Genomic DNA, 25,020 nt, shown 5'->3' with positions numbered 1-25,020 from the left:
GAAGTCAGTGCTGTGGCGTGGGGGGAAGGGGAAGTGCGGGTACTGGCACATAGATCAGTGCACACACGCAGGCGCAGAGCTCTGCACCTGCATGTGTGCACCAACTGGGGTGCCCCCACCTGTACCTCCCCTCCCCTCCCCTGGCTGCTTTGGGTGTGAACAGCCCCTTCGTGTGCCAAAGCACCCAACCCTGGTCACCATCTTTGTTTATAAGTGAAGAAGGATGTATCTTTATTTATTTAGATCCCATGTTTCCTCCCAGGGGGAACTCAAAGCCACTTACAACTTCATTCTACCCCCTTCTATTTTATCCTACAATACTATGAGGTAGATTGAGCTGAGAGTATTTGACTGGCCCAAGGTCATCCAGCAAGCTTTCATGGCAGAGTGGGGATTTGAACCTGGATTGTCCAAATCTTAGCCTGACACACCAACCATAAGAACATGTCCCATATATATGTTCATAACTATGTTTCCTACAGTGTACTGTGCACTAGCAACCCTATTCAGTGACCCTGACACTGTGCATCACCAATGCCACTAGTTGATATTCTATCCCTGCTCTGCCTGGGGGGAGGGGAGAGATCTCATGCCAAAATACAGATCACCATCATGGCACAGTGATGCCAACATTGCCCTCATGACAGGCTGAGATAGAAACAGACTACCTGACATAACCTGTTGCAGCCATCACATGCAGAGCAAAACAAGGAATGTTAACAATGGCAACACATCAGCCTCCACTCTAAAGAGGCTAGTGGTGCAAGTGGGGGGAGCCCCGGAACCACACATGCCATGAAGCTCCACAGATGCGTTAGGGGTTTTCTCCTGCAACGTATCCCTTTTTTTGCCCAGTGCCACCACAAGCGGAAAAAACACATGGCCATTCCCAGCACAACATCCACATTCCTCTGCAGATCCTTTAGCAGAGGCAAAACCAAAGACCTGAACCACTCAAGGGTTCAGATCAGGGATAGGAATGGAGGATGGATGCCTAGAGGGGCCGGGCAAGTGGGACCAAGGTGCAAGGGCAGCAACTAGAGAACACACAGGGGTACAGGCACTGGAAGCAGCCTTGTCATCTTGCCAATAGCTCTCTGGGAAAAGACATTTGTGTGGCAAGCTGAAACTCTGGGTTTGAACCCCATGAAAGGATCTTCTCTTAGACCTATTATGCACGGGGGGAATAACACACATTCGGGGTGGAATGGCGGCGACTAAAATCACTGATAATCCATGGTGCCGGCTGCAACCGGCCTCAGCTTCGGTGCATGCCGCCGAAAAAAGCGCGTTAGTGAAACGCGGAAGAAAGCTCAGCTTCCGGGTGACTGGGGCGCAACCAGGATCGCCGCGTGCATAATCGGTTACTCTGGATTTTGCTGCCGTCGGGCCCATCCCATGCATAACTGGTGTGCTTCGCGTCTTCCCCCTCCATGTTTTCCATGTGATCCGAAATCGCCGTTTTGGCGGCCATGCATACACAATACACAAAATTGGCGGCCTTACAGACACAAAGCAAATCTTTCAGTCAGCCACTGGAAGAGCAGCAGAAAAAATAAAAGGAAAAGGCAAAACTGGAAACCACACCTCCCACATCTGGGAGCAGTCTTCTAACCACACAGTTTCATTTTCTTTCTCTTTGAAATTAAGGAAGTAATTTGGGAGTCCTTGTTCAAGGTTCCCCAAAATCTTACAGCTGGTGTCAAGTGTTTCCCAATATCATTAATCCATCTGTTCATCTGGGTGTAGCAAGAGGACACCAATCTGAGAATGTCTGGCCTTTTGAGAAATGTCTCTGAGACGCTGCATAGGTCATGCTGTCATTTTGCATAATTACACATATGAGATTTCTGTTTGCCTTTCAAAGCATGAAACAGATATTTCAGCTGAGTATACAGATCTGACCAATTGGCTCGAATATATAATAGGATAAGAATACACAAGCCATCTATACAAAAGTCTTTTAAACCACACGGCTACCACACGGCATCATAAGAAACCACATGGCATCATAATAACATGAACATGAACATGAACATGAACATGAACATGAACATGAACATGAACATGAACATGAACATGAACATGAACATGAACATGAACATGAACATGAACATGAAACATAAACATAGACATAGACATAGACATAGACATAGACATAGACATAGACATACATCTGTTCCACTTAATTTTTCTGATAAGGGCTTGGAGGAGGAGCATGTCTCATGCCTTAAATGCCACTCAGCGCTTAACACACACTCAGGTTGGCTGTCCTGCTCCTGAGTGCCTCCTCCTCCAACCAGCTTCTGTCTGTCCAGCAGCCAACAAATTGCCTTCCATCCCCCACCCCTGGCCACCCACTCCTCCTTCCATTTCCCTCCAAGGCTGCAGATGTGGGAGGTGTGGTTTCCCTCTAAGGCTGCAGATCCCTGCCATGTGAGAGCTGCCCCTGCTGCTGAGTTCCCTTCCTCCAGCTGGCAGCCTTTCTAGGTCCTGGAGGGAGGGAGAGGCCATCTGCAGAGTTCTTCCAACCCAGCCCCCAATCTAGCGCCTAAGATATAATTTTCACTGCTTGTTTATTTTCTTGTTAGGATCAAATGGGATTCATTTTAATTTGTTCCTGCTCTGTATAGCATCAACAATTTTACATTTATTTAGTTACCACTATGGCATCAGGTATATTATTCTTTTCTTATTGCCCCGAGCTTATGCCAGCCCGTGGAGTTATAGCAATAATTGAAAGGTGATATAAAAGCATTTTTAATGGGAGAGTGTTGTTAAAGAAATCTCAGTGACTGAATGTTCAGGACCAATGTAGATAGGATCTACATTCAATCATGACCTTGCTACAGCCTCTAGCAGCATATGTGAATCATGCCTGACAAACATATGGCAGTGCAATCCTCTCAGACATGTATTTGTATGTACACTGTGATTTATTTATATTACTGGCAGTAAAGCCCATTGTAGAAAAAATACAAAGGGCGCTAGCCGCTGCCCTCCCCCCCCCCAACCCGGGCAGCCCTGCCAAGGCCTGGCGAGGACACAGTGGGACTGCTCAGGATGGGGGGAGTGCTGGCGAGGGATCCCCTGTCTCCCTCCTCCCCAACCCAGGCCGCAGTCAAAGGCCCTCCCCCTCCCTTCCAGCTCATGCTTTCTGGCTGCCTTACCTCTCGCAGTCAGTCCAGTAGAGCAGGCTGGCACTTCTTCCACGTGGAAAAAGTTGGGAGGGGGGATGCAGCTAGTGGTGGGACAGCCTACCTGACTGGTCATTCATGGAACAGACAGCCAATCAGGTAAGCAACGAATCCTAACTCCTCACACCACCAGAGTGAGGCTTTATTTATGTTATAGATAAGCTCTGTAAGGAAGAAAGGAGGCTAATAAACATTTTAAATGAATGAATACTGAGCAGAATTCAGCCCTCTAAGCGCATAGGTTTCAGTCGACTTAGAATAATTCTGTTTAGGATTGCACTATCAGAGATGGTGAACATGTGCATACTGAAACAATGCTTATCCTGAATCTCTGTTGTCTTTTTTTTGCACATTTAAATATTAGAGCTTATTATGTAACTACATTCAGCTTCAGGAGTGAGCGAGAGAGAGCTTGGATACAGTACAGAAATGCTCAAACGTATTATTGAGTAAAATACCACTTGTGCCCCAAGGACCCTGAATGGTTCCTGAAGGACTGGCTGTTGGCAGCTGGGGATTATATATTGCACAATGTTTCATATGGACTTTGAATATGCTTGAGCAATTGCTGGGCTGTTACATGTGGACATCCAGTATTTGCATTTGTTTTAACCCAGCAGCTCTGTTTTTAATAATAATAATAACTTGTTGCTGTGTTCTTGCTTGCTTCAGTAGAAGAACTGAATCAGACAAACAGAGAGCCTACTCAGTTTTATTTTACTTATTTAATGTTTAAATGTTATGCCACCCTTCTCCAGAATCCCAGGGCGGCTCTCACAGTTTAAAAACAATACCATCATAATACATATAAATACATTTAAAATTTAAAATTAATTTTATCTATATCTATCTATCTATCTATCTATCTATCTATCTATCTATCTATCTATCTATCTATCTATCTATCTATCTATCTTTCTATCTATCATCTTCATCATCATCATCTAAGGATTTATAATCTGCCTGCCTTCAGAAACCGCCCTGAGCCTCCGGGGAGGGCGGTATAAAAGTATGATAAATAAATAAATAAATAAATAAATAAATAAATAAATAAATAAATAAATAAATAAATAAATAAATAAATTTAGAGCAGATTTAAAGAAGAACGGATTTTTGTACCCTGTTGTTTACTACCCAAAGGAGTCTCAAAGCAGCTTACAATTGCCTATCCTTCCTCTCTGCACAACAGACACCCTGTCATCTCAATATATAAAACAATAAATGGTATCAATCTGCTCAATCCATCTCATTATTCTGGAGAAATATCATGTGTGTGTGGGTGAGACTTAAAGTGCAACTTCAATAGTTGTTTGGGTGGATCTGGGAAGAGAGGTCAGCAATTTTTTGGTGTTAAGTGCTTAGGCCTCAACCATCAGCTTAGCAGAACAGCGTCTCGCTGCACCCCCCACCCCAGGCTCCTGGCTTTGTGGGCGGGAAAGGAGTTTGGGCAAGTGCAGAGGCCTCTCGCGGGCTCCCCCCCCCACCCCAGGCTCCTGGCTTTGCAGGAAGGAAAGGAGCTTTGCCGGCTGCAGAGGCCTCTCCTTGGTGCCCTCCCTCCCCAGGCTTTGTGGGCGGGAAAGGAATTTGGGCAAGTGCAGAGGCCTCTCGCGGGCTCCTGGCTTTGCAGGCAGGAAAGGAGCTTTGCTGGCTGCAGAGGCCTCTCCTTGGTGCCCTCCCTCCCCAGGCTCCTGGCTTTGTGGGCGGGAAAGGAACCTTCCCGTCCTCAGATGCCTCTCCCTGGATCCCTCCCAGCCCAGGCTCCCGGCCTCCAGCAGCAAAGCCCTCTCCAAGGCCCCCTCCTACCCCAGGATCCCAGCCTCGGCTCACGGAAACACCATGGCTTGCTCACCCGGTCAGCCTGCTGACTAAGACTTGGAGGAAATGTGGTGGCTTGCTCACCCGGTTGGCCTGCTGACTGACACTCAAAGGGGCCAATCATGAGCTTCTTCGCGGCTCATGATTTGCCCCCTCGAGTTTTTATCCCGGACTGGCCCCGCCTCTTTCTCCACCCACTTACCTCTTACTGTTTTATTCTTTCCGCTCCCATGGGCGGAATTGCTGTTCATGGCCCCAAGATGTCAAGTCCAAGAAGGGTGGTATATAACTCAATGCATAAATAAATACACCTCTCTAAATTATCACAGCCAGGGTGGTGTAGTGGATACAATGTCTGAATAGGATTTAGGAGACTCAAATTCTACCTCTGCTGCCGAAGCAAGCTGGGTATCCTTGGACCAGTCACTTAGCCAGTCCTATTTCATAGCATTAAAATTGATAAAATGGAAGAAAGGAGAATGATGTCCACTGATTTGAGTACTCATTTATGGAGAAAAGGTGTAAATGAAGTAAACAAATAATAAATATAGCTGAAGATGGGAGGCAGATAAAAGTAGGTTGCTAAGTGAGTAGAAAAGAGGAACAGAAGCAATGAAAGTTAACATTGGATTATCCAGACAAGGGGGAAAGGAAATAGCGTAGGGAGAGGGAGACCGGAGAAACTTAGGTGCCCTTGACAAGTCTTTACAGATTCCTCATCATGTCACTGGGCCCAGCCCTGGCCTAGCTATGACTCTTCTGGTACCACACAACTTAGCTGTTTTTTCAGAGGAGAGACTAGGGGGGAGGGAAGGAGGGGAAACAAAGACATTGGGATAGATAAAGATGGGTTGGATGGAAGGTGGAAAGATGAGAGGAAAGAAGGACAAAGGGGAAAGCTATGAGAGCTTCCAGAGGATGAAATGAGGAAATAGTGGTGGAGGGAAAATGAGATGCCCCTTTTGCAAGTCCTTGCCGTTCCCTACGTGTGTGTGTGACAGATATTTTCCCAACCTCTAGTGCAGGGGTAGTCAATCTGTGGTCCTCCAGATGTTCATGGACTACAATTCCCATGAGCCCCTGCCAGCAAAGGCTGGCAGGGGCTCATGGGAATTGTAGTCCATGAACATCTGGAGGACCGCAGGTTGGCTACCCCTACTCTAGTACACAGAGTTTAATCCTGTTCCAGTTTATTCCTGTTCTCACACATGGGTCTGGATCACTAAAGAAGGAACAGAAAGCCTTGGATTGTCATGGCCAGGTATGGTGCATTTGGCTCTCCCAGTACATGACGATTCTCCTCACCATGTCCTATACATTGGGAAGTACAGACCTTGTTTGAAATGGGGGCTGCATTCCTCACAATCCATATCAGTTTCAAGTATAATCACTTCATCTTAATTCAGTATCAACTATTGTAAACAGCAAAGAAACCTGCCTCCCTACAGGACTTCTGTTCAGTATTATTGATGTCTCAGCTGTCTGCCTTCAAACTGACTCATCCTTTTAATTAGAATCATATAACCTCTGAAATATTCATCTTCATTTGGCCTTATTTGCTCATGATTCTAGCAGCATGGATACAGCCGTATTTTACAGTTATGCACATCTGTCAAGGAAAATTGTGAACTGTGTGTTGTGAACTAAAAGCCTTGTTCTTTGTGCACAAAAAGGCCTGAGGAATTTGACACCTTGTACAGTTGTAAAATAATTATACCTTGTTTGCTATGTTGTGATGTAAGGCGGCTGGAACATTTATGCATCATTAATATTTACTAAAAGTTGAAGATCAAGCAACCAGCTCTGAAAAATATTCCTCTGTGAACATGACAAATATCTGTGATGGAGCTTCTATGCTTCATTTTTCCCCTTGTGAGTATGTGAAATGCTGTCAAGTAGCAGCCGACTCACCGCAATCCCAGCAAAGGGCTTTCAAGACAAGTCATCGAGCAGAGTTGGTTTGCCATTGACTTCCTTTGCAAGTCTTCCTTGGTGGTCTCCTATCCAAGTACCAACCCTGCTGACTGTATGTCCAGAGTCCAGGGTGTAAGCTGCATGGAGCTTTTATTCCAATCTCATGTCAATTCAGTCCTTGCCATCTACACAGAATGCGATTTCCATTTTGATTTTGTCCAATTTAAAATTTCCCTCTGCAACAAACATGATTGATCTGGAGTGACCCTACCTTTCCCCAGCGATATTTAGGAGTGGAAATAACCCTCAATATTTTCAGAATCGGATTGAGAAAGCATGTTTGCCATAGTAGAGAAGCCCTGATTGGTCAGGGCTGACTCCCGTGGTAAAGAAGTCCTGACTGGCCAAGGCTGCCCAGGCTGTAAGCTTTTCTTAAAGGGGAAGTGCTAATTTTCTCTCCCCAAAAGCAGTAACTTCTGTGGGTAGAGGTTTGCCTCATGGTTTTTTTTCTCCCTACTTTGTTGTCTTCAATCCTCTCCCCCCCCCACTTAAAGAAAAGAAAGAAAGAAAGAAAGAAAGAAAGAAAGAAAGAAAGAAAGAAAGAAAGAAAGAAAGAAAGAAAGAAAGAAAGAAAGAAACTCCATCTGGGCTTGGCTCCCCCCTCCTCTTCTGTGCCTCCCTAACCTCATGCAGAACACTTTTCTGTTTCAATGGGGAGGGGGGGGGGAAGAGGAAGACCGAGTTGAAATCAATCTGGATTCAACAGGATCCACACCAGAAAAAACAAAGTGCAAAATAATCCCAGGCACGATTGGACTGCACTATACCATACCATTCCACTTCTCTCCTTACTGCGCCCAAAAGAAGAAAGGAAGAAAATAGCACCAGACAAAAAGAGAGAGAGGAAATTCACAACATTACAGTGGTTTCTGTGTGACAGTGGTTTGGATTATACACACAAATGGTTCATATACATTAGATACATTTTAGTCTTAGCAAGGTTTGAAGGGGGGGGCTCATTTTGCATTGTGTCACCTTTACCACAGTGTCCTCTTTCTCACTTCCTGGCCGCTGATTAGCTTTATTTATCATTTACAGTATTTACTAATTTATACCCCACTTTTCTCCACAAAACAGCTGACATTATTCTCCTCCACTTAATCATCACAACAACCCTGAGAGGAACATTAGGCTGAAAGTCATAGTCCCAAGATTGGTGTCCAGTTTTGGGTAAATATGACAAATAAGAACTACAATCTCAAGGAAATTTCACCATTGGAGAATAATTACTGACAGGGCTACCATGGCTCATTTTTTACTAGGCCATGTATAACAACATTGTCTACTTCCCTCATTTTTCTTTTCCCATTACTGACTGAGTTGCCCTAGTAATGTGTTTTCCTCTTTGCTGAAGAACTCTGGCTGCCCCACCCTGTCACAGTAAGATATTTTGGCTGCTGACTCAGCCAAGGAACCGAAGGAAAGGTTCAGAAGCCTGCTTTAACTTAAACAACTTAAATGGCACTCCAGGCACTCCTCCTAAGAGTCAATGTGGGCTATGTTAAGCTGGTTCAACCTTGCAGGTGTTCCTTATTGGGGCTTGGTTGACTATGAGTTTCTTGTCATTAGGGATGCCAGACCTGCACTGGGGCCAGAGGAACCCTCACTTTGGCATCCACTCCTGCCTTGATGATTTCAGGAAGTGGGAGGAAATCCCCCCAAAACAGCCATGAACCTTGTCCTCCAGGCCAATCCCACATATTCCTCTCTGCATACTCACTGGGACCAGGAAGAACATCTTGATGTGATGATGGACAAGATGCTAAAAGCAACGAGGCCAACCACATGCCCACTAGACCCTTGCCCATCGTGGCTCTTAAAAACAGCCGACATAAGGATAAAGGGTCCTCTCTGGGAGATAATCAACTCGTCTCTCTCAACAGGAGAATTCCCGGAGGAATTGAAGGAGGCAGTGGTACACCCGTTGCTGAAAAAATAATCTTTAGACAACTACCGTCTCACATTTAGCATTTCTGGGCAAGATGGTGGAAAGGGCTGTTGCAAACCAACTAACAGCATTCCTGGAAGAAGCTTCAGTCCTGGACCTATCTCAGTCAGGTTTCTGGCCTGGCCATGGGGTAGAGACAGCGCTAGTCGCCCTGACAGACAACCTCCGTCGCCAGTTAGACCGAGACGGGTCAGCGCTGCTGATACTGCTAGAGCTTTCAGCAGCATTTGACACAGTCGACTATGAGCTATTAGCTCACCGCTTCATCAATGCCGGAATATGATGAACAGCCCTTCAAAGGCTGATCACCTTCCTCCGGGGTTGTGGATAGAGGGTCACAATAGGAGAGAAAACATCAAACCGCCGATTACTCACTTGTGGAGTCCCACAAGGGGTGGTCCTCTCTCCTATCCTATTTAACATTTTCATGAGCCCTCTTGCACAACTGGTACAGAAATTTGGGCTGGGCTGTCATCAGTATGCAGATGACACCCAGCTCTTCCTCCTGATGCATGGCTGCCCTGACTCTCACTCAGAAACATTAGCCAGCTGCCTGGAAGCAGTGATGAGATGGCTCAAGCAGAGTCACCTGAAACTCAATCCTTCAAAGATGGAGGTCCTGTGTCTGGGTAAGAAGGGCCCATGTGAGGACGCACGCCTGCCAATCCTAGATGGCGTAGAGCTCACTCCAGCTCACTCCGCCAGGAATGAGTGTGATCCTAGATGCTTCCCTCACAATGGAAGCCCAGGTCATGAAGGCTGGCATTCTTCCATCTCTGCCAAGCCAAACTACTAGCGCCCTACCTGGCCCCAGAACACCTGGCCACAGTGATCCACGAGACGGTCACCTCCAGGCTGGATTTCTGTAACTTGCTCTACGCAGGCCTGCCCTTAGACTTGACCCGGAAACTACAGCTGGTCCAGAACGCAGCAGCCAGGATTCTCACAGCAACACCATGGACATCCCACATCCAGCCCATCCTTCATCAATTGCAATGGTTGCCAGTTGTATTCCAGATCACGTGAAAGGTTCTGGTAATTACCTACAAGGCCATATGCAGTCAGGACACAGTGTACCTGAGGGACCGCCTCCCTGCCTATGCCCCCAAAGAGCTTTACCATTATGCTCTGCCGCCACCAACTGGCTAATGGTCCCTGGCCCAAACGATGTTTGCCTGGCCTTGACCAGGGCCAGAGCCTTCTTTGTCCTGGCCCCCACCTGGTGGAACGAGCTCCCAGAAGAGATCAGGGCCCTGACGGAACTAAAACAGTTCCACAGGGCCTGGAAAAGGGAGCTCTTCCACCAGGCATTTGGCTGAGGCCAATCCCCTGCCCCTGCCATGGTGTATGGAGGGGGTCCAGCCCCCCACTCCCCCTGGCCCTTCTCCACCTCCCCCCTGGCCACTGCCGCTTACCATGGCCAGTAGTGTCCCAGGCCTCATGGCTCTGGCGCTACTAGGATGTGCGCGTGCTACGCCGGGGCAGCCCTGCATGCCCTGCCCCCGTGCGTACACGGGGAACGCCCTGCCACAACGGCACGGCGGCAGCGTGGAGTAGCTGCCACTGTGCATAATGGGCCAATGCTGGGGTTGTCAGGTTTATGGTTTGAAGCTGATTTTTTATCATAGAGTTTCCCCAAAAGCCAGAGCATCGCCCTCAATATCTCTGACATGCCAAAATCACTTCCAGGCCTACTCCACACACATAGGATAATGCACGTTCAATGCACTTTCAAAGTAGATTTTTCTGTTCTGCACAGGAAAATTCAGCTGCCAAAGCAAATTGAAAGTGCATTATCCTATGTGTGCAGAATGGTGCCCTGGTGACATCAGCATGCCAGATGTTCTTCTGGGTTGGGTAAGTGCAGGGGGGAACTCCCGGAGAGCACCTCCTCCCCCAATGACAGCATAGTGGCACGTGGTAATCCTACTTATCATCCTCAAAGCCAAAACATAGTATGGGATAATTGGTTGTATGAGAAGCAGAGTGTTTCAGGATGGCAGGAGGAGATGAGGCAATTTTCCAGAGGATTCCTTCAGCCATTACCTGACTCCAAAATTGTAATTGGCCTTTGAATCACAGAGAGTCTTGTCTAGCTTCAATTTTTAGAGATCTACAACTATGAACAGCTGCAGTTATGTAGTAAGAATGCTTGACCGTGGCCTATGATTGTGAGAATATACGACTGCACCATCTAAAGTTACTCTTAAAGTATTAGGTAGTAAGCAAATATGTTGCTTGTTTTAGAGTTTTCTGCTACCTAATATATTCGTTAAAATAGTATTTCTAACATTCTTCTCATAAAAGTCACACACACACACACACACATACACACACATATATATATATAATAAAATGTCTGGTTATTTGTTCACTCTTTCTCTGGGAACCTATGGGGTTCAGGTAGGAACCCCATGACATGGTCCATTTTATCATTTTACATCTTTGTATATATTACGTAAGCTTACCAAATATGTTAAAATGCTCCTATGAATTGCCACTTAAAAGTTACTTTCTATGTTTGAGATATCTCAGATCAGTACAGATCGGCACAGTAGCACAGCCACAGCTAATGTGTTTTAGATGGAAGAAAGAAGTATGAATATTTGCCACTGATAGTCTGAGTCAGGAAAAACTGATTGGCAGACATAGTATTTTTCTTCCTAAAAATACTTATTTTCCTTTTATGCAAGCAAAAAAATCCCCTCTTTCCAGAAAGATACCACGAGATCTTGAGGTCCAAGGGCCAGGCTATTACACAAAAGCTCCATTCAAAGCATAAGTATCTTGACTCAAATGGAACTTTCTTCCAAGTAATATGTTTAAAATCTAGAGGGTATGGCATAAAAAAAAGATTAGGATAGGTTTTCTAAGAGTTTAATTCAGCACTTGCCTATCTGATGTTTTATACTTTTTGGAAATCATAAGACAAGGCATCTCAGTGCCAGCCTTTGAAGATGTCCCAGAAAAAATACGTGTGTGTTAGGCATGTGTGAGATGAAGATGAGACCTAACCTCCACTCGCTCGCTGATGAAGTGGAGGAGCTGGGCAGAAAAGGAGGATGCGCAGGGGGAGGGGGGGGACGAGCCTGCTGGTGTAGATGGCAGGCATGGTGAAGTTGTATCGCACCTGGGGCAGGGTGGGGAGGCACAGTCATGGGGGGCTTTAGAAGGCAGCATGTGCGAGGGGTCCGGTCTCCTCTGTCCGAGCCGCCACCAGGACAGCTTGTCAGTTTGCGGCAGGTTCTGGCCAATGGAGCATCTCTGGCAGCATCAGGCTGCCTGGTGAGCAGCATTCCCAGCTCTCTGGCCTCAAGACTTTTGGCCCCAACCCCACCTGTCTTTCATGTCAGGGCTGGAGGCTCCTAGTGAACCGGGGAAGCCGAGGGCTCAGCGCAGCTGGCAGAGGTCTTTGGCAGCCAGTGGTAGACTGCCTGGGGAGTAGCTTATCCAGCTCCTTGGCTTTGGGCATTGTGGGCCCCACCCATACCCTCCCCAAATAATCGACGGTGGGAGGCTCAAGGCGGCCCATCAAGCGGTGTGCTCAGGGCAACCAACAGAGCATCTTCGGCAGCCAGTAGTTGGCTGCCTAGCAAGTGGCTCACCCAGGTCTCTGGCTCTGCGACTCATCCATCCTGTGTCCAGCAGCCGGAGGCTTGAGGCAGGCCTATTGGGCAGAGGGCTTGGAGTTGCCAGCGGAGCCTCTCTAGTGGCCAGTGCTTGGGTGTTTAGTGTTTGCTATTTGAATTTGGTAGTAGTTTGATATTGCAGGAAAGTACGCTTTCTGTATTTTTCTTTATGAACTTTTATCTGGCTTTGGGTAGTAACTGCGTGCACAAAAGAAAAGAAATATCTAGGGCTGTTTCAGTAATGATTGTTACTGCTTATCACTACTGTATAGGACCCTGGCCTGGATAGTCCAGGCAAGCCGAATCCCATCAGATCTCAGAATTAAGCAATAATAACAATACTTTACTAGCATTTGGACAGAAGACCTCTGAGGATTTGGATGGAGTTCTTCCAAGGAACACCAGGGGTCAAGGCACGGAGGAAGGAAATGACCAGCCACCTCCAAACATCTCTTGCCTGGCTGCCAGACAATCCTCAGATCTCCTGGCTACACTATACAGGCCATAGGGCCGAGAAATGAATTTGAATGAGTGAATGTTTTTATTTATTTATTTGTTTGTTTATTTATTTAAATTTATTACTTGCTACCCCCAGGCTAGCTGGCTCATGGCAGGTTATAATACTTAAAACCCCAAAATAAAACACATAAATCCCACCCCTTAAGAAAATCCCAGTGGCATAGAATCTAAACCCATCCCCACGCCCCACCCCTCCAAGATGCACCTGTGAGGAGGATTCTTAGCAGCTGCATTTTGTACCAGTTGTAATTTACAGGTCAAGAATAAGGGAAGGCCAGTGTAGAGCAAGTTACAGAAGTCAAGCATAGAGGTGACCGTTGCATGGATCACTGTGGCCAGGTGATCTGAGGGCAAAAAGGATGTTACTAGCCTCACCTGGCATAGATGGAAAAATGCCATGTGGTTTACTCTGGTGACCTGTGTCTTCATTGATAGGGAAGCATCAGGAATCACCCACAAATTCCTGACTTTGGATGTGATCTTAAGTTGCACCGTGTCCTGACTGGGAAAGCATGCCTCCTGATCTGGCCCCTTTCTCCCAAACCACATAACTTCCATCTTGAAGTTGAATTTCAGGCAACTCAGCTCTAACCATTCAGCTAACTATTATATAACTACTGCATAGGGTGATGTGTATAGAAAAGGTCACCAGGCATTGCTCTGTATTTCTCCTTACTGCTATTTCTCCTTACATGGCACTTTACAGTCAACAGACCTGTCATGCTTTGCTACATCCGGGGGGGGGGGGGGAGTATAGCAAGAAAATCTCTATACTTTAAGTTGGTGGTAACAGCATTGTTGTGATTTTAGTAAAATCTGTGTTGGAATAAGTTGTTTTAGGGAAAAGACAGGTTGTTTTAGGAAAACTCTAGAGCTGTGTCATTGTTCTGCCAATTAGCCCATCACAGCCTGTTTCAGGGTAAGGATTGTTCTGCCATCTTTGTTGTATTTTTATGCATTAATATTGATTGTAGTTTTATTTACTTTGTGACTGATTCAGGTAGTAAAAAGCAAGATACAAAAACCCAGTTCTTCTTCTTCCCTCCCTTCAGTGGGGGCAGACCTGGCCTGGGCCTAGCCTGGCCCTCTTCCTCCTTCCCTCCACTTCCTGCTGTATTATGTGAATTGAGGAGGGTGTATACTGCCATTCCCCACCACTTGGGGACAAAGATGGAAGGCAGCAGCTTCTTCCTGTAGCCCAGTGGGGGAGATCAAGTGCCATCTTGTACCTCTCCATGGCATAGGGAAGTGAGGAGGGCAGGCACTCGTTTCTTGGTGCTCAAGATCCTTGGACCAACCCTGCCTGGCTTGTTGATGTGCATACGTACTCCTTCCCTCTTCTCCTTATGTTGAAAGAACAATGAAAGATGTCCTGGTTCAGAAATATTCAGCCTAACTCTAATTTTGCCAAGACATCCAAATGTGGGTGCCTGGGCAATCTGACACTTGCTTCTTTGCTACAAACTGTAATTCTAAATTAAAGTTTAAAAAGCCAACTTTGTGCCCACCATGAATAAACAGAGTGAGCATGAGTTAGAGAGTGTCAGCATGGAGTATGAGAGAACAAAGTTTGATGTCACATCCAGTGGGCGCGTCAGGGTGATGTCACTTCTGGTGGCACATGACTTCTGAGGGTGTGGCCAGCTGATACTTCTGGGGGTCCTCAAAGCCTGAAGAATACTTCAGGGAGTCCTCTATGGTCAATAGGTTGAAAAACACTGTTCTAGAGGGTAATTTATTATAATGGTCTCCATAGAGTACAATGGAGCTGAAAAATTAGGGAATCCCAAATTTTTACTGAATCTGAATACCATTTTGGTATTATGATTTGGGAATATCAGGAAATACCAATATTTTTCAGGTTCAATTAACCCAAACTCATAAATATTGGGATGGATCCCCCCACACACACACACAAACACTCTTGTCTATATAATAACTTTTTCATATTAGTGCCTTGCATCCCATGGGAAATCTCAGCTGATAGTGGAATAGGAATTCAGTTGCTTCCTGCTCCTTCTTAAGATGAAAATGCTGGTCTTGAGGAACAGGAGGGTGTTTGGGAACAACATAAAGGGGGAACTGGAGGCCTGTAATAGGAGGGAGAGTTAGTAAAAAGGCCCCTTTTCATAAGTGAAAATTTTCCACTAGATTGAATCCAATGACTTGCAGCAGAATTCAGCTTGTATATAACTAAGAAAACCTTGAGGAATGTCTTGATTAGTTCTTATCCATGGTTGATTGTATGATGTTTCATACTTCAAAAGAGCAAAAAAGTCATGAAACTCAATCTCGTATTCATTTTTCCTACTCTCAGAAAGGGGTGGAGTGGGAGATTAACAACTCCGGGCTCTACTGGCCAAGTCGTTCATCTTCTCAACCTAACGGGAAAGAACAAAGATACAAATTTGATAACTCTAGGTCAGTGGTTCTCAACCCTCCAAATGCCACGACCCTTTCATACAGTTCCTCATATTGTGGTGACCCCCAACCATAAAATTATGCAAGTGTTCTTTCACAGAAATTAAACCAAAACTGACCAAATGGTGTGAACATCCCTTGTTCATGATTGTATCTAAATTGTTTTTTTCCCAGGGGCACTGCTGGAGCGGCTGGCAGCTGAGTGCGGGTGCCTGCAGGAGAAGCAGCAACAGTGGTCCCCCCCCCGCCAAGCTGCTCACCCTGCCACGACCTCTGTGAAAGGGTCATTCGACCCCCAAAGGGGTCCTGACCCCCAGGTTGAGAACCACTGTACTAATGTGTTTTATAAACAAACAAACATGTCCAGAATGCTGGAAACCATCAAACTGTACAATGTGGAAAGGTGAAAATACCAGTTTGGTTTATTTGCTTGAAGATATATTTTGTATATAACAGAACTAGTCATTACTAAATGCAAAAGAGCTTTGTTTTGCTTTTTGAAGAGCTCTCCTAGGAAACTAAAAACAAAACACAGAAATGCACAGATTTTCTGAAAACCAGTCCCACAGTTTTAAGGTTTGGTAAGTTCCCCCCGCCCCAAGGCAGTTAATCATTTCCTGCTGTTCCTCTATTCTTTTGCTACGCAGCACTAACCCAGCCCCCTAGAGTTGTTGCTAAGTGAAAATCCAACAATGACAGCAACAGACTGAAAAATCAGACAGCTGATGGGCCAAGGGCAACAAGTTTGGCAGGAAGTGAATGGAAACCAGTGAAAATGTTGCTTTTTGTGCCCACAAGAGTAAACAACAATGTTGGCCAATAAACACATCTATCAAGGTAGTAAAAAAGTAGCCCAGAACCTGTTTTTGTTTTTTGTTTATCTACCAAGTGATGATGAATGTATGCTGATGGGAAGACACTGTTTTAGCCTGAATCTGAGTCAGCTTTTTAATCTTAGGAAACTTGAAGACATTTAAAAAAATAGAATCATAGAATCATAGAGTTGGAAGGGGCCATACAAGCCATCTAGTCCAACCCCCTGCTCAATGCAGGATCAGCCTAAAGCATCCTACTGTCAATTCACAGTGTCATCCCAAACAGAGGCCTTCACCAGATTGCTTTAATGTTCCATTTTCATGCCCCACTCTTTCTGTGGCTTTTCTTATGTCCAGCCAACTTGGTTTACATCCCCATGTTGTTCCAGTGTTTTCTTATTTCCCGGCCCTAGAATACTTTCCCCCATGCCTCTCCCCACCTCCCACCCAACCTCATTGATTACAGCCAAAAATCCACCCAGAAAGAGCAGGTTTGATGGTGAACTTAAAAAAAAACAACACATTAGCATTCCAGTGCTGAAACAAGTGGTCCTATTGGGAGACCTGCCAGCAGCAGCCAATCCTTGCCCATTTATTTTCTCTGCAGCCCAATCTATCTTATGCATGTATTGACAGCAGCAGATTTCAAAGTGTTCAGTAGGACTATCTTGTGTTCAAAGTCAAGACCCCTTTGTTCCTCATGGAAGCATTAAAGAATATTGTTTGGCCAAACAAACAGAACAGAGGACTATAGTACAGAGAGGAAAAACGGATCATACCATTCTTGAAGACTGAGATGGGGCTGTAAGAGAAATAATGACTGGATCATTTTACAGTAGACTGTAGACTGTAATATAAATATACAGTAGACTGAATATAAAGGTAGTTGAGATTTTGTGTGTAAATTTGAAGGACCATCATTATTACAACTATTGCTCCCCACACTTTTTTTTGGTCACCAGCCACTTCATGGAGGAGAAGAAGAAGAGTTGGCTTTTATATTTCCTTTTCTCTACCCGAAGGAGGCTCAAAGCGGCTTACAGTCACCTTCCCTTTCCTCTCCCCACAACAGACACTCTGTGAGGTAAGTGAGGCTGAGAGAGCCCTAGTATAACTATTCAGTCAGAATAGCTTTAGCAGGACTGTGGCAAGCCCAAGGTCACCCAGCTGGCTGTATGTGGGGGAATGGGGAATCCAACTCAGTTCACCAGAAGTCAGTGCTCCTAATCACTACACCAAACAGGCTCTTGGGTCTCAGGATGGGGAGCACACAGCGAGGGGCCATAAATGATGCACAATATCAGCCTGGACTCAAACATGGGTGCTTTCTTGGGGACCCCAGACAGATATCCTCCTGCCCATGGCCAGAGGCCAGAACATGCCTTCTGCCAGCTAGTTTCAGGCGTTGGAATTTCTTTCACTTCTCCTGGACACTGTCACTGCTGCCTCCACTGCCACCTCTGCCACCAGCAGTGGAAAAGGCAAGTGGGCACCTGGGGCTCAGGCAAGGTTACAGCACATCGCTCAAGCCGGGCAAGCTGGCAGGAGAGTCCATGATAAATCCATGTATCCAGATGCACTGGAGGGACATGCTTGCTGATGTGCCAGCCTCACACTACTGGGGAAGCAACATAGGGGAGAAAAGAGAGCCAATTTCTACTTGAGCTAAAGTTTCCTACACACGCTTGAAAATATTACCATGCTGCTCACACACAGAGTCTGATGTTCTCCAACTTCAGGAACAGTCATGACATTTGTTACCACCAACAAATGTTAGAACAATGCAAGAGTTTCACAAGCTTTTATCTGGCAGGTGTGCTTTCTGCTGCGGTTATCTGTTGCCAACTATGTTTAGTGGAATGTAGTTCCTGCCATACCATCGCCCTCCTCCACTGACAGAAGAATATTTCAAAGTGTTCGCACTGGTATGATGTATCAGCTACTGCCTTGTACTACTACGAAAAGAGGTGTGCCTATGGCTTCTCATACCAACTGTAGATTTTTCATCTATATGAAAACATTCTCTTGAACAGGAAAACAGAGGCACTCTAATTATTGGAGAGACCTGTGAAACACAGTGAAACTGGAAATGTGTATAAGAGATGAAAAGCAGTGTGTTCTCCCTGTGTTTCAGCACAAAAGTCAATAAGAGTCGACCAGCTCAGTGTTGGAGTTAAGTTACAATGAATCACTTGGGTTGACTAATTCTAGATTCATTCATTCATTCATTCATTCATTCATTCATACATACATACATACATACATACATACATACATACATACATACATACATACATACATACATACATACATTCATTCACCAACCTCCCCTAAGGCTCAGGGCGGTTTACATGAAACATAGAACAGAACAATACAAAGAAATAATAATAATAACAGTAATAACAGTAGAACAAATAGTACAGTTGAATAGTAATGAGAACAGTAATTCATAATGAAGCATACTGATGGACCTTTGGCTGGTGAGTTCCTGCATAGAGATTCATGGGAGGAGGGCTCAGAGACCCATGGAAGGCGTTGGTTCAAGTTGGTTCAACCTCAACCAAGTACTTTGTGGAAGAGCTCCCTTTTACAGGCTCTACGGAACTGCTCTAGTTCTGTTAGGGCACTGATCTCTTCTGGGAGCTCATTCCACCAGGTGGGGACCAGGATGGAGAAGTCTCTGGCCCTGGATGAGATCAAGCAAGCTTCCTTGGGGCCAGGGATCACCAGCCAGTTGGAGGTGGTGTAACTTAAGGCTCTTTAAGGATTGTAGGGCAGAAAGGCAGTCTGTGCCGTGACCATATAAGGGAGAAGGGTTAATGAGAGGACCTATACAAGAACAGGATGGGAGGTTGAACAGCTCTAGTACCTCTCATTTCTGAATACCTGATAACCCTGATATAAAAATGCAATAATAAATAAATAAATAACCCATATCAGAGTGATCCATGGGAAATGCTGCAAACTAAGGCTTGCTAGTCACAGCTAGATGATTTTTCATCAAGCTGTCTTGCCCATAGTTATAGCTTTTGGGGGACGGGGCAATTGCCAGGATACTGAGTATTCACTCCATCTTCCACTTTCTTGATGAGTGAACACTGAATACATCAGGAAGCTCCACCTACCATTCTACCTCTGTTTTCCTTTCCCCAGGGTGTGGTTGTACTCCAAAGACAATTCTGGACTTTCTGAGTAATTCATGCATTTGCAGATGTTTTCCTGCTGCTGATCACTTAGTTTAAAATCTTTTTTTTTCAGTACAGTGCTTGCCAAATTATTATCTAACAAAGAAAAGAGCACTTCCCTACCAGTGAGATGTATTACAGGGCTGAGGATATATTATATCTAGTACCACTTAACACAGGGGGTACTGTTTGCCCCTTACCCCAAGCACCACTTCCTGGATAAGCAGAGCATGTTGGGGTCTTTACAATTATCTGTTTATTTACAAATATATATGTGGGTGTAGGTCCAATGACAGTAACTACATTCCAAGGATTCCTGAGTTTTTCCAGTATCACCTAAAGGGTCTTTGTTCTTTCTATCTGAAAGATCAGAAGAAACTCCAAGAATCTGATGTTATCAACAATGAAGGACAATCCACTGAAAGAGAACCAGATAGGGATGCTAACAGTTTAAAAAGAAATGTTCTTTAACAGAGGCTTAGTATCTGGAAAATGATGCCTGAAGCTTTTCATGACATTGTGGTAAATAATATTACATTATACTTCAATTAAAGGGACATTTTTATTCCAGGTCGTTGGTAAGGATCCTAGAATTAATCATGAGAACAGCAGATACTAAGAGGCCAGGGAGAAACAGAAAAGGTCTGTAGATACACCAAAACAAAGGAAGCAGTTACGGTGGCCGGACAAATAGCAATAATCTTTTCAAGTATATCCTATGTGAGTTTACTCAGAAAATATGCAGCCCATCCATGGACATATATTCATAATAATTTTGAGAGGGCTTACATCTAAATAAGTGTGCATAAGATTGCAGCCAGAACTCAGTAGGACTTACTACCATATATCTGTGCAAGATGGGTAGCCCCATCTTGCAGTAGAAAAAAGCAGTAGAAAAAAGCAACAGTCCAGTAGCACTTCAAAGGCTAACAAAATTTGTGGCAGGATAGGAGCTTTTGTAAGTCACTAGAAGTGAACAGGACTCACAAATGCTCATGCCCCGCTCCAAATTTTGGCTGTCTTTAAGGTTAAGGTGACCAGATTTTAACATTGGTAAAGCGGGACAACATTGACCAGGGGGGGTTCTTGATTAAAATTTGGTCTATATGGAGCAACAAAATTTTTCATAGAATGCATAGAACGCAAAAATAGTATTGTAATATATATATATTTAATTTCAGCATAAGTGCAATTTGCCAGGTGCCCCCAGATGTCCCTCCAAAAGTGGGACAATCTGGTCACCTTATTTAAGATGCTCTTGCTTTTTTCTAGCTATGTGTATCCTTCAACTACTAAGAATTATGTAAGGCCCATTATGCACGGCCGCCGAAACGGCGATTTCGGGTCAAATGGAAAACGCGGAAGGGGGAGAAGCGAAGCTTACCGCTTATGCACGGGATGGGACGCAACGGTGGCAAAATCCAGAGTAACCGATTATGCACGCAGCGACCCTGGCGCCGCTACTGGTTGCGCCCCGGTCACCCAGAAGCTGCGCTTTCTTCCGCGTTTCGCTAATGCAGCTTTTTCGGCGGCATGCACTGAATCTGCAGCCGGTTGCAGCCGGCACCGTGTGTTATCGGTGATTTTAGTCGCCGCCATTCCGCCCCAAATGTGCGCTTCCCCCCCACCCCCGTGCATAATGGGCCTAAGTGACTAACATATTGAATTTAACAGCAGTCTGTAATGAAAGCAGAATATGAAGAGAATGCAAGATTTAGCTAAATGACAACAATTTTATTTGTATCCTGCCTTTTCAAATGCCCAGAGTGGGTAACAACATTAAAATACACACTAAGATTAAAATTGTAAAAACAACTACAGTTTACAATATCTAATACCCCCCACTAGCTTCACAAACCTGGGAGGTTTGACTGGAGCCAATCTTTTCTCTATTTCTTTCACAACTTTAAGGATTAAAGTTAGCATTAGGATTAGCTCAGGTATGATTCACACTGGGGAGTGGTTAGATTTACAGTGTGTAGGTGTAAGGGAGAGTGAGAATTGTGGTTTAGAAATGTTATAGGCTGTATTAATATTTCTTGACATTATACGTAAAATATGTATTTTTCTGGACTTATTTTACACACAAGGGTAAAGTTAGGGTTACGTTTAGCTAAGGTATGGTTCTGGTTAGGAAATGGTTAAGTTTAGAGTGTGCATTAGGGATGAGGAAGAGAGAGATTCATGGTTAGGAAAGCCTATGGGATAGACATGTATGTCTTCACATTAGTTTATATACAAGCTTGCGGCCCGGGAAGCTTCTTACTGCGGGAGGGCGGGGAGAGGGAATCAGGGCCGGGCCGTGCACTGCGCATGCGCGGCCCGTGCGGGCGTGGCCCGATGCGCGGGCGCGGCCCGATGCCCTGCCGGTCCCCAGCCTCAGAAAGGTTGGGGACCACTGAGCTAAGTCATGGTCCACATTGGGGAATGGTTAGGTTTCAAAGGTGTATTAGGGGTAAGGAAGAGTAAGACTCAATAGTTAGTATGAGATGTACATTTATTTCTTCACATTAGGTTACATGTAAATATGTGTGTTTTCTGGAATCATTTTACAAACTTAAGGGTTAAAGTTAGGGTTGCAGAGTGGTAGAGTGTATTAGGGGTAAGAAAGACTTGGAATCATGGTTAGGAAAGCCAACGGGATGTACAAATATTTCTTCACATTAGATTACATGTAAAAAATATGTATTTTTATGGATATATTTTACAACTTTGGGGTTAAAGTTAGGTTTAGGGTTAGCTAGGTTTAGAGTGTGTATTAAGGGTAAGGAACATTGAAAGTTATGGTTAGGAAAGCCTACATGATGTACTAAGATTTCTTCATAATAGGTTACATGTAAAATACATTTTTCCCATATTTATTTTACACATTTAAGTGTTCTTGTTAGGGATAGGATTAGTGTAACTAGAGTTCAGGTCGTGGAGTTCTTACGTTTAGAGTGACTGTTGGAGCTCTAGAGTAATTATAGTCATGTTTATGAATGGCTGTCGGATGTACAAATCTTTTTTCACTTTAGGCTACATGTAAAAACGTGTATCCTGTATTCAGCAAAGAACTGTGTGCAAATGTAAGATGATCCTGATAAAGATGTACAATTTTTCTGAAAAGCTTCTACAAACATATACAAAGTCATAAAATATAGCAAATATATCCTGCAAGTAACTTTTCTGATGCAGACAAAGGGTATTCTAGTGTCTATTGCTGGGTGTTCACTGCCGCAGCATCAGTCTGTTCCAAGGACAGCCCATCAGCTGGAGCAGCACTTTGCAAACCTTCATCAATCACACTGACAGAGTAACCTATGCCAATGCAACTGTCCTTCTGGCACGGGAATATCTCTGGAAATAGGTGTTCATAGCCTAGCAATCGGGAATATCTGGCACGGGAATATCTCTGGAAATAGGTGTTCATAGGTGTTCATAGGGAATATCTCTGGAAATAGGTGTTCATAGCCTAGCAAAAGGTGAAGCCTGAGTTATTTAGAACTGCTATGGAGTATGCTTTTAATTTCCATCCAGTGTCATCAAGCTGCTCTTGAAGAAAACATTTTTCCCCCTTCAGTCACCAGCATTAATTGGAAATGTATGTCTCAAATCTTGCTACAGTTTCTCTATATATATTCATTCCAGAGGAGATGCCCACTACAGCAAAAATAAAGGCCAAAAAGTCTGAAGTCAATGAAAGGTAGAACAAAAGTATTTACACCCCCCACAAGAATCCTTCCTGTTATATTTCTTTGTCTACAGATAAAGGTTACCAGAATGTGGAACAGCTCAAAATAAGTTCAAGACAAAGAGCAGTTGTGTGTGGAAAAAACTAAAGGCTATGTATGCTTAGAGCAAGTCCTCAAAATACCATAGTACAATTCTAGGCAGAGCTATGGCTGCCAGAGCAAAGCCTGGAACCTTTGGGGCCATGTGTGTGTGTGTGTGTGTGAGGGGGGGGGAGTGAGGAGGTGAGCACAGGCACTCCAGCATCACACTGGTATGTGCCATCACTTTTGGTGAAAACCAGAAGTGATGTCATGATACTGGGAGGGTATTCTGAGATTTGCAAAATACTCTATGATTAAGTCATTCCAAACCAATTGACTTTAATGATCTCAGAAAGCTGTTTAGGATTGTATTGGCAGTTGTTCTGAATACAGAGGTCTATCTCTGCAGTACAATTCCTGTCTCTAAAATATAATCTACCAATTATGATCTTATTTTATTGGACAATGACCAAGTTACATAATATATAAAAACAACAACTCACACCTACTTCAGTTCTGCTATGAAGCTATTTTACCCATAAAACCATCATTACCAGTTGATACAACAGAGAACTCTGGTTGCATAGCACCTTCACATGTCTCTTGATGTCATTCGCAGGGTTTGGGGATTCTAGTTGAGCACCACCACATTAGTTCCCCATGGACCCTCTTCATAATGGTCACATTCTTCTTCTTGATTTATATATTGTTTGTCAGTCGCATGAAACTAGAGGCTGGCGGGGGAAACACCCTGGGCGGGATAGCTCCCTGTCAAGACAGGTATGACACAAGGCACTTCGAGAGATCGCACGAAGAGTGTCCCACCATTGTCCCTATTTGCTCCTCCACACAAAGGAGCCGACTGTTCACGCGCACTTTCCAGTTCCTTTTGAACACCAGCCCTCTTGTCAAAATTGCGTCGGGAGCTTTTCAGCCCGCTTCACTCTGCGTTGAGCGTTCACGGATTGGCAACCGCCGAGAGCGCACATGCTCACCAATTGGAGCCGGCGGGGAAAAGAGAGGCAGAGACCCCCCCCCCCCCTTCCCGTCCCAGCAGCAGCGCCCAGCCCGCCCGCGGGAGCTGAAGATGAGCCCTCCAGCGCAGGGCAGACGGAGGCCGCCACGCCCGAGCCCGCCGCCCGCGGGTGTCCTGTTACTTCGAGGCATGACTCAACCGCCTCCCCCCTGTCATCAGGGTGGGAGCGGACGGAGATTCCACGCGCCTGCCATTGGCTGCCGGAGTCCATCGCCCGCCCGGGATTGGCTGCCCACCTCCCGCAGGCAGGGCTCTAAGGTGGCGCGCGTCCAGCTCTAGCCCACTTTGGGTTTCCAACTTTGGGCTCTTGTTTGTCTGGAAGGGAGGGGCGCTGCCGCCTGCTGCCGCCGCCGCGCTCGCGACAGATTCCCCGCAGGAGCCGCTGGCCGCAGTTGTTGTTGCCCCTTGGAAGAGCGCGGGACCATGCAGCCGCTCGCCCCGCTCGCCTGCTTGGCTTTGGCGCTGCTGGCGGCCCACTGCAGAGGTAAGAGGGGGAGAGCCCCCGGCCGCTTCTCCGCCCGGACCCCGCCCCTCCCACGCCACGGCCACCGCGCCAGCCCGGGACAAAGGCGCCCGCAGAGGGACGCCCCGGAGGCCGGGAAACTGGCTGGCAGCCGGCCGTCGGGGCTGGGTCCTGTAGCGGAGGGATGCCGGGGATCGGGCCCTGCCTGCCTGCCTGCCTGCCACGCCCTTGGCGCTAGGACGCTTTCTCCGGCACTGAAGCGG

At 45.6% G+C, this 25,020-nt stretch overlaps 1 protein-coding gene and 1 long non-coding RNA gene across 3 annotated transcripts in view; both read left to right on the top strand.

Annotated features, from left to right (window-relative positions):
• LOC143840168 (uncharacterized) overlaps positions 1 to 25,020 on the top strand; it is a 75,412-nt gene that overhangs the window by 10,946 nt on the left and 39,446 nt on the right. The gene's annotated exons all lie outside the window — the stretch shown is intronic.
• The window catches only part of CD99 (CD99 molecule (Xg blood group)), a 39,946-nt gene continuing 39,446 nt past the window's right edge, over positions 24,521 to 25,020 (top strand). For both annotated transcript variants that reach the window (XM_077343334.1, XM_077343332.1), the window contains exon 1: positions 24,521 to 24,778. In XM_077343334.1, coding sequence (XP_077199449.1) covers positions 24,718 to 24,778 — 61 coding nt within the window. In that variant the 5' untranslated portion in view covers positions 24,521 to 24,717. The remainder of the gene's footprint in view (positions 24,779 to 25,020) is intronic.

Source organism: Paroedura picta, chromosome 6 (assembly GCF_049243985.1).
Source record: "Paroedura picta isolate Pp20150507F chromosome 6, Ppicta_v3.0, whole genome shotgun sequence".
In the NCBI taxonomy this organism is placed as follows: domain Eukaryota; kingdom Metazoa; phylum Chordata; class Lepidosauria; order Squamata; family Gekkonidae; genus Paroedura; species Paroedura picta.
Note: the sequence above shows the minus strand (reverse complement) of the source record. Positions and strands in the feature narration are given on the sequence as shown.